Below are 9,183 nucleotides of genomic sequence, written 5' to 3' on the forward strand. Positions count from 1 at the left end.
CCTTGATGCGTTCAACCGCCGCCGCCCGCTTCGCTGCTTCTGCGGCCTCAGCCGCTTCCGCCACAACTCGCGCTACCGGCAGACAGTCGGAGGCTTCATACACTCTCAAGTAGTCCTCATACACCTCGCGATTCAGCCATCGAGGGGCCGGCAACGGCATCCCCGGCCCCCGTGGCGGCGAGTCGACCCCACGCACCCCCGTCTTGCCTGCGACATTGCCTCCCTTTCCGGCCTTGCCTCCCTTTCCGGCCTTGCCTCCCTTTCCGGCCTTGCCTCCCTTTCCGGCCTTGCCTCCGTCTCCGGTCAGTCCGATCTTGGGCTTCTCGGAGGCCGAACCCGGTTTCAGTTTAAGTACCTTGGCGTCATCAACTGCGGCAAGGTCCTTTTTCTTCGGCGGCGCAGGTATGTCGGAGGTCTCGTTTCGGACCCAAGCGCCTTCCTCGCGCCAACAGGGCTCCTCTGCGCCGGCCCAGAGAGGCTGCGCCCTCTTTTCCTCCCCCTCCTCAGCCACCCCCTCTTGGTGGAAGAGGTCCTGACCTAGAGCGGTTAGCACGCTGTCGAGTGATGCGGCCTCGTAGTCGTCGCGGCCACGGGCGGCACCGCGTCGCCAGAAGCCTCCAGCGACAAAGTCGACTGCTAGGCTGTCGGCTGGCGGCGGTTCAGTTCGTCCCGGTTTTTGATCGCGATCTTTGCTAAGCATGTTCTCCAGGATCCGATCGGCAACCTCACGTGCATTGAACTTATTTGTGCGCGTCACATTCAACGAGAACATGTCTTGTCCACCACGCTCCGTCTCCAACTCATCCGCACCCAACGCAAGTCTTTTCAACTGGTCCACTTTACGTGCATCAAGACGTCGTTGCATGTCCTCTCCACGCTCTTGCAACAGTCTTTGTTTATTCACCGAACGCGCCACAAAATGATGTCGATGAATCAAGTTCTGCGCCTCAACCGACTCGGCCACCTTCGCATTCAGCTCTTTGATATTCAACCCCACAAGCAAACGCCGACTTTCTTCACGCACCTGCTCCTCTTTGTTCAGCACCTGCAACCGACGCACCATCTCATCACGACGCTCCAATGCCCTCTGTCGCCGCTGCCGCAACTCCGTCTGCAATCCGACCAAGTCGCGCTGTCGAAACTCCACCGGCAGACTCTTAACCACTCCCAACAACGTCTGTTTCGTCAAGTCAACAAAACGCAACGACATCGCGTTCCACGTTGCCGCCTCACCGTCCAGTGTACTCGCCCACTCTGCAGCACGAGCCTGCGACACCTTCCAGTCATTCCAAAAACTCATCAGTTCCGGTCGTCTCGCCTTCTCACCTCCAGCACCACCCAGCAACTCATCCAGCAAAGGCTTCACCAACGGACACTGCCTCACATGGTTCCAACATGCCACCATGATCTCGTCCGGCCCAGCCATCGCCCCCGGTGGCGCTAGCTCCAACACCCTTCGCAACTCATCATTCGCCGGAAATGGCGGCCCATACTTCATCAACGGACATTCTGTCAACCCCACACAGGAAGCCGTCTCTGCAAAGTAAGCAGCCACCTCTCCGAAATGTGAACTCTGATAACTCGGCAAGTCCAGCGGGGACCCCTGCACGATCTCCTGATTACTCGTGAAAACTACAACCAGTGAAAGTAAAGGGAAGGGGGGGCTTACAATGCGCGCGTCGAGTGACGTCCACCTTGGGGTCGGTCAGAATGAAGTGCACAAAAAGGCGGCCAGGTCCTCCGCGGGTTGTATGCGTATGCGTGACCGCTCCTACCGTCTTCACATCCACCTTGGGGTTCTCCACCAGGTTGTGACCCCGGTCGCGCAAAATCACTTCGGCCGTTCTCATCACGTCGTCTTCATGCTCCTCTACTAGCAAGACTGAAACACGCAACTTTGGTTGAGGACTCGCTCCTTACGCTTCACTTCGCTCTTGGCCGCATTGGGAATGTTTGGCTTAACTTTCAACGTCCACGGAGACCCCAACACATTCCTGTCTTTATATGTAGCTGTCACTACGTAGGCTGCAGCCTCACTTGGATACCAATGCGCCTAAGCACAATATATCTCACTCGTTCGCCAGTGGCAGGAGCAGTCGCAAGGTAAGCGGGAGGGAAACTGAAGGGGAAAGGACTTACCAGCATGTCTCCACCTGGAAGTGGAACGAGAGGCAGGATCCAGCGCTCCACGATGGGGAGCGCCATTTGTAGCGCAATAGTCTCGAACCCATCAGCCACCTCCAACTTGCCGACCTCGACTTTGAGTAGTTGAATTGGTCCATACACGTGTTGGCCATGTTCATCTGCAACGAGACGAATTTGTATGTGGTCGCCGGAAGCTGCGCTGCACTGCGGAATACACAGGCGGTAAAATGCGACCTCTTGAGTTTTTGCGCTCAGCCAAGTCTCTCTAGCTTCTTTCGTCGGTATATCACTGATGAGCGGCTTAGGGAGTTTTGTTGTTCCGCGTGTGTCTGCAACGGCAGCATCGAGTTTGAAGGGTTCTGCGACGTTTATCCTGTGTTCTAGGGCGTTCATCCTTTGTCCAATGGCATTTTAGAGGGTTGCACACGTGTGTGCTGGGCGCGGATAATGACGGATATTGATTTATTAGCTAGCAAAATGTGATGTTGGAGCCAACAAATAGTCCAACGCATTGTGAGAGCCCTCCGATATCTGGCCGCAGTATAAATAACCTTTTGTGTGAGGAGTTACGTTGCCCTATCTGTTTGACGGCTTACAAGTTGCCGACTACATTATGTTGCGGACATACCTTTTGTCGATATTGTGTGGGGAGTTCGGAGCTGTGTCCTTTGTGTCGGCTGCCGGTGGGCAAAGTCCCTCTGTCAGTGAACATGGTGTTGTACAATTTAATGAAGGCTGCGCGGTTGCGCAGCGTTTCGTTGCGGGCTGAGGAAGGCGCGCGGAGGAAAGCGGAGTTTCCGGTGGAGGAATATTGGGACGCGCGGGTGGCTAAGGAGTTTGCGCCGTTGCCGGGCTTCGCGCGTTTACTGATGACGGATATTCTGGGGTACCAGAACGAAGTGTTTGCGCGGGACCTGACAGCGTGTTTGGCGTCACTATGCTCCCGCCAGAACCTCTTTCGCCCTATTCCGTATGTCATTGACCGCCAGGCCGCGCGTTTCCTGCTCCGCTCCATGGACATTACCTCACTCGCCGACGGCGAACAACTCCAGAACTGGACGGAAAGCATGGTGGATGCCAATATGCACCTCATCACCCGCAGCCGTCTCCTCCGACCCTGCTCTGCCGCCCGACCCGGTACCAGGCCCGGCACACGACCCGGCTCCGGCATCACTCTTGACGACGAATGCATTGGCCACCTTCAGGTCCTCGGCGACAAACTACACAAGATCACTCCCGCCCTCCTCCCCCTCGACCACTTTCCACTTTGTGGCGGCCGCCACACTACCAATGACATCGTTATCCTCCAGTCCTCCGTCTCCGCCTACCACTTCCTCATTCGCGAAGGCACCTACGACGAGTTACCCAGCCCCGAACCAGGCCGCGTTCCGGACCACCGTGTCGGAGACCACCGAGTTGGAGACCACCGAGTTGGAGACCACCGAGTTGGAGACCACCGAGTCGGAGACCACCGAGTTGGAGACCACCGTGCCCAGGAGCAAGACCTTGCGCCGGGAAATGTTACGCCGGACAATATTACACCGGGCAGTGAGACAAGGGTCGGTGTTGCGGCGGAGGCGAGTAGTCGTTCGCCTGTGAGTATGCGTCACGTCTCGTCGCCTAACCCGTGGCGTTTTTCTGCTGCTGCTTCGGAGCTCTCAGCGGTCGGCCACAAGGCGGACAAGGTGCTCATTCTGCAAGACGTTGGTAGCAGTGTTGGGACCATGCTTCGGCTGGACTCACACACGCCTCTCGAGGATGGCTGGGTGCTACACCTCGGCGACCGACTGGAGTGTCGTGTCCAGTTAGGATCGCCGCTCCGCCACCTCGCTTGGGACCCGGAACAGCAACACGTGGTTCAGCTGGCCAACAACGGGGCGCCGGACACGGGAGAAACTTGCGCAGCCACGCCAGTTTCCCGTGCGACTTCCACTCCAAAGGCCTCGAACCCTAGTGTCCAAATCCCAAACCCCCCGGTTCAGATCCCGCCGTCGTCAGTACAACCCCCCTCGTCGGTCCTGCAGCATGCGGCTTCAATGCTACAGCTACCGGTTTCCTGCACGCCATGCAGCCGAAACGCGTCGCCGACGGCCAGGCTGAACGCCTTTGGGCCTAACGCCTTCGGCTTCGGGCCCGGTCCCAGCGGGCCCGGTCGTGGGTCGACTGGACTGTGTCCCACTACACTAAACCCGATACCGATGTTGACCCTGACGTTGTTGCGACCGCCGGAAGAGTTGGACGGGACCAGCGGGCAGGCGGAACGGTCGTGGGTGATACCCCCAGCGGGCGTGGTATTGGGTCGAGCAGACCATCATGCAGCGGCGCATTCGGCAGTGCCAAAAATCGCCATGACCGCTGCGAACAACTGCGTGTCCCGAGACCACTGCATGCTCTCCTTCGGCGGCAGTCCGCCCTGTTGGCGCTTCACCGAAATCTCGCCTCTAGGAACTTTCCGCCGTCTCCGTCCCTTCGCTGATAAGGTCGCCCTCGACGGACCCGTGTCCCTCAAAGTTGGCCAATGCAGACTCGAATACCTACTCGAAACTCTCCCGCCTGTTACCAGAGCCCGCAGTGTTTCCGCAAGACGACCCTCCATGCCCAGGCGCTATGACCATCACACACTCAGCCGATGACGGACGACCATCCCGCCTTGACACAAACCGCCGCCGCCGCCGCTAACTACCTCGTTTCGGAAACTACCTCGTTTCGGAAACCATCTCTCCTCCCGAAGGTCCGCTTCGGCCGCAAGACCGGTTGTTTGCCGTCGAGCACGTGGCATGGGACGGGTTAAAAATGTATCAACGTTTAGAGAGGCACAAATGCCGGAAGATATGGAAAACATCATAGAGAGTATGCGTTTTTGGCTCCCACCAACTCCCCTGCTTGGGAAGGGTTTGCACGATCGGGCATAAATATAGGCGGAGACGGAGCGAAAAAATATTTCCGCGCGCGCGCACACGCATGTGCTAGCGCCTCATTATGGCGGCCGACAAAAGTGAAGGTGTTTCACTCGTCGGATGCTTCGGAAGACATATTGTCGTCTTCTTCCTGGTCGTCGTCATCTTGGGGGTCTTGGTCTGTTTGGCCTCTGGGTACGACTTTGGGTTTGGCGGCGTCTTGAACGGAGGTATGTCTGATGGGTGATTGCCTGAGTGGTTTGATGATTTGTCCTCCTCTTTCTTTGCGTTCTCTGTCTGCTTTGTGATGGACGAGCTTTTGTTTATTCATGTTGTAGATGTACTTGGGTAGGTGCCGTTGATGTTGAATATGTTTGACTTGAGGCATGTGAGCGTATTTCCGTAGGAGTGCTCTGCGATAATTGATAGCGTCTGCTTCCTTTCGACTGACGGCGCCGTTGAGTTTTTCGCTAGCATTAGCCTTCCAGAGCCTTACGTTAAAGTCTGCGCTGCCAGAGAGTATGTATTTGCTATCACCGGAATAAAGCACACTGGTAACGCTTTGCATGCGTCGGTTATGATAGACGTCACGACTAAACCGTTCGCCATGGGTCCATATACGGACAGTTTCATCTTGGCCACCGGCACACAGTTCTTTACCAGTGGGTGCATAGGCGACGCTAAGTGCGGCGTGGACGAAGCCGCAATAAACGTGTTTGGCGCTGGCGAAATTCCGAATATCAAAAGTATACACATTATGGTCATCATTAGCAACCGCAAACTCAAATGGACGCATCGGGTTCCAAGCACCCGAGTTACTCTGCATCGCTAACGCCACTGACTGTACCATGTCACCTTGCCTCACATCAAACAATTCCACCGTGTTGTTCGAAGATGCACTTAACACCAGATTCATGTCACTCGGTGACCATTGGACAAACCTCTGCACACATCCTCCCGCACCGCTCGCCATTTGCGCTACTGGTGCGGTCTTACTCAAATCCCATACACTAACTCGGCTTCCCGCCGTCACGAACCGACTCGCCTCGTCGTGACTGTCTACACCAAATAGGGGACCGTCCGGGTCGTGGAATGTATTAACCGGTCGAATACTTCCAACACTCCCGGCACCATCTTGCCAGAGGTCGTGGTGGATGACTCCACCGCGGTTCTCGATATCCGCCTCTGCAGCCAGTCCCACGCGGAAGTGTTTCTCCACCGCCCACTGCTTGATGTACTGGTCGCGCCCGCAACTCAGCAAGTACGTATCGTCCTTGGCGACCGCCACTCCCTCCACATGTCCATCATGCCCCTTCACAATAGACCTCTGGCACACACGTGTGCCCAACCGCCAAAATCGAATCTCACCGTCACAACTCCCACTATAAACATCTTGTACCGTCTTATGACTCCGCGCTAAACAACTCACTGCATCCAAGTGACCCTCCAACGCCGCCACAAATGGCTTCGCAAACATCCGCTCCATCTTTGCTGCCGCCAATGCACGCTGATACTCCTGCAAATTCTTCAACGGGTGCGCATCCGGCGCATGGTTGTTCTCACTCTTCTTCCCTCGGGTGTACAACTCGCTATCGCGAGCCAAAACCCGCACCTTCATGCAGCTATTTTATTTACCCCGTCCCAACCAACCCAAAACTAGGGCCTGCGCCAGGCCCACTCCCACTCCCTTCTCGAACCCATCCTCCTCGCAACTGGTTGCGTGCGACCCATCGTGGGGTGCCCAAAAGGGACACTGCACCATGGACTGGTTTCTGGCGGGCGAAGTTATTGGGCGGAAGATCTTCCAGGGCCTCTCTCTGGCCCTCGGCGGCCTCGTCGGGGCCGCCAAGGAAAGCTGCATGAGCTGCGCACACAACTTCGAGGAACCCGAATTCCACAACGCGCCTCAGCCGAACGCCACCAACGGCAAAGGACGACTCATCGGCTTCTATGTGCCCGGGGACATACCCATTTCGTACTTTGATGGGAACCGTCTCGCCGCCATCAAGCAGTAACTGAGCATCACAAACCTCCAGAGTCAACTTCAACTCCAGAGTCCCGCCCGTCTTCACAGTTTAGGATCACTATGCGGAGGACTTCGACTTCATGGAGCTCTGGCCTAATTGGTCGGCCGTAAGTGACCAACCCTAATTGCTGGGTCCGGCGTTTTCGTCGTCGCTGTCGACGATGTTGGTGTAGCTGAGTACGTCTTCGCGTACCGATTGGCAGGCAAACTCAGACACACCCGAGATGAGCTCGAGTCGACTGGAGTCCTGCACCACGGAGGATACAAACCTGCGAGGTGGCGTATCTTTCTTTCTCTGTTCTTACTTTTCTTTGTACTTGCGAAACGTCATTTGTACCTTTACGCCGCAACAAACGCAAAGTGGGAATGCCGGATGCCAATTATGCGCCAGATTAAACGTGCCCAACGACCCTCGGATCACATGCGGGCTGTCCCCCAAACAACTCAAGTGCCGCGGGTTCTCCAACAGCCACTTTCGGATATTACGCGTTGTCTCCCCCCCAGGCCGCATCCCTCCCTTAGTCTGTTGCAGACGCGCTCGCGCCTCGACGAGTCGGTCCGGAGGGGCGCAGCCCCAGCCGTAGTCTGTCTGCGTCATGGCGGCCACCGCCTCGACGGCCATGGCGGCGGCCCAGCCCGCCACGCCCGCTCGCGTGACGGTGCACTGTTGGTCCAGTGCACGTCTCGCAGCCACCGGACCCGGTGCCGTCAAGTCGTTGCAGAAGTAGCACGAGAGTCTCGCACCATACACGTCGTACGGACTCGCCAGGTCACGACTCGCTGCTGCCACGCTGCAGTCCACGTAACTCCCATGGCGCATCGCCACAAACGTGTCGAAACCGAGTGCCACAGTGTAGCACAACGGCGGGTAAAACGGGTGCCGCTTCCGTACCACGTCCACCTGCGGCCGTCCCCCTGCCATGGCGCCCACAACGTCTTCTTGACCGCGGACGGCAGGCGCACCGCGGGCGCTTTCCGGTTTTGGCGCTCGACATCCTTGATCGTGGGCGTCTGCCTGTTGTAGCGTCCGGAGATGTGCGCCGAGGTCTGGGCCGAGGTCTGGGCCGAGGTGTGGTCCCAAGTCTGCGGTCAGGTGTGGTCCCAAGTCTGCGGGCAGGTCCGGGGCCAGATCCGTAGCGAGATTTGTGGCTGGAAGTCCTTGACGATGGGCAGCCCGGGATTCGTCTCGGAGGAAGTCTGGGTCAGCGAGTTCGAGGCTGAGTTGTTGAGTGATGAGGCTGGGTAGCCAGCGGCTTTCGCGGTTATCGGTGAGTAGCCAAACGCCGTGGCAGTTGCGGATGAGTTGGGTGAGTTGGCGTGTGATCCATTCGGCATAGGGTTCGAGTGCGTCTTGAGGAGGGCAATCGGGTACGAAGTTGTTGAGGGGCAGATTAAAGCGTTGCTGATTGGGCATTGGTATCTCCCAGTTATGTGCCTCGATATTGAGATCATTGCGTATCTGTAAGAGTCGGTGTTTAGCGACGAGTACTTTGGGAGTACGGGAGACATCAGCAGCAAGGTAAAGACTCTGTCGGGCAGGATTGCTAGGCGCCACAACACCGCAATCTATCAAGACAAAGTTCTTCACACCCCAACCAATCAACTCACGGCATACCATACAACCCAACGTACCCATTCCAATCACGAGAAAACGAAGCGCACTTAACGCATCAGGTTCAAACTCCGGAATGATCCGCCACTTGATCAAACGAACATTCAGCTCCGTCGCATTCTGCTGAACAACTCTCAAATTCAGAAATGACTGCAAGTCCAACGAATAAATACAAGACTCAGGTAAATGCCTCACCACCGTCGTCGATTCTCCTCGACCCAGGGTTGGCGTTGTACCCCCTCCTGGAGGAGTCGCACTCCCCGGTGCTGAACGCAACTTCCTTCGCAACCATCCTGCCACAATCACCGGCTTATCCACACTAGACACTCCTCGACAAACCACCTCCATCGATACAGTGCGATCCGGACGCACCAACACCACTCGAAGCCTCACCCCCTCCGGCCCAGGTCCCGCAGTCGCCGCCGCTAACATTAGCAATGCGTTCCGCACGTGCATGTTCAACGGCGCCTCACTCGCAGACACCTCGTACACCACTGCCGGAG

General features: G+C 57.0%; 5 protein-coding genes across 5 annotated transcripts; 2 read left to right on the forward strand and 3 right to left on the reverse strand.

Annotated features, from left to right (window-relative positions):
• Positions 1–11: 11 nt before the first annotated feature.
• On the reverse strand, positions 12–2,538 carry GNI_107130 (hypothetical protein; the record flags this gene model as incomplete). Its single annotated transcript, XM_011133103.1, has 5 exons — positions 12–39; positions 102–1,632; positions 1,670–1,882; positions 1,921–2,053; positions 2,140–2,538. The coding sequence occupies 5 exons, from the start codon at positions 2,536–2,538 to the stop codon at positions 12–14; spliced, it is 2,304 nt and encodes a 767-aa protein (XP_011131405.1).
• An 89-nt stretch (positions 2,539–2,627) lies between these two features.
• Positions 2,628–4,778, forward strand: GNI_107140 (hypothetical protein; the record flags this gene model as incomplete). Its single annotated transcript, XM_011133104.1, has 1 exon — positions 2,628–4,778. One exon carries the CDS (start codon positions 2,628–2,630, stop codon positions 4,776–4,778), a length of 2,151 nt encoding a protein of 716 aa, XP_011131406.1.
• Positions 4,779–5,151: 373 nt separating this feature from the next.
• On the reverse strand, positions 5,152–6,660 carry GNI_107150 (SOF1-like domain protein; the record flags this gene model as incomplete). The annotated part of the gene is made up of 1 exon (XM_011133105.1): positions 5,152–6,660. One exon carries the CDS (start codon positions 6,658–6,660, stop codon positions 5,152–5,154), a length of 1,509 nt encoding a protein of 502 aa, XP_011131407.1.
• A 142-nt stretch (positions 6,661–6,802) lies between these two features.
• GNI_107160 (hypothetical protein) lies at positions 6,803–7,057 on the forward strand (the record flags this gene model as incomplete). The annotated part of the gene is made up of 1 exon (XM_011133106.1): positions 6,803–7,057. The coding sequence occupies one exon, from the start codon at positions 6,803–6,805 to the stop codon at positions 7,055–7,057; it is 255 nt and encodes an 84-aa protein (XP_011131408.1).
• A 132-nt stretch (positions 7,058–7,189) lies between these two features.
• GNI_107170 (ThiF family protein) lies at positions 7,190–8,704 on the reverse strand (the record flags this gene model as incomplete). Its single annotated transcript, XM_011133107.1, has 2 exons — positions 7,190–7,337; positions 7,374–8,704. The coding sequence occupies 2 exons, from the start codon at positions 8,702–8,704 to the stop codon at positions 7,190–7,192; spliced, it is 1,479 nt and encodes a 492-aa protein (XP_011131409.1).
• Positions 8,705–9,183: the final 479 nt, after the last annotated feature.

This window comes from Gregarina niphandrodes (genome assembly GCF_000223845.1).
Source record: "Gregarina niphandrodes unplaced genomic scaffold scaffold00024, whole genome shotgun sequence".
Lineage (NCBI taxonomy): Eukaryota > Apicomplexa > Conoidasida > Eugregarinorida > Gregarinidae > Gregarina > Gregarina niphandrodes.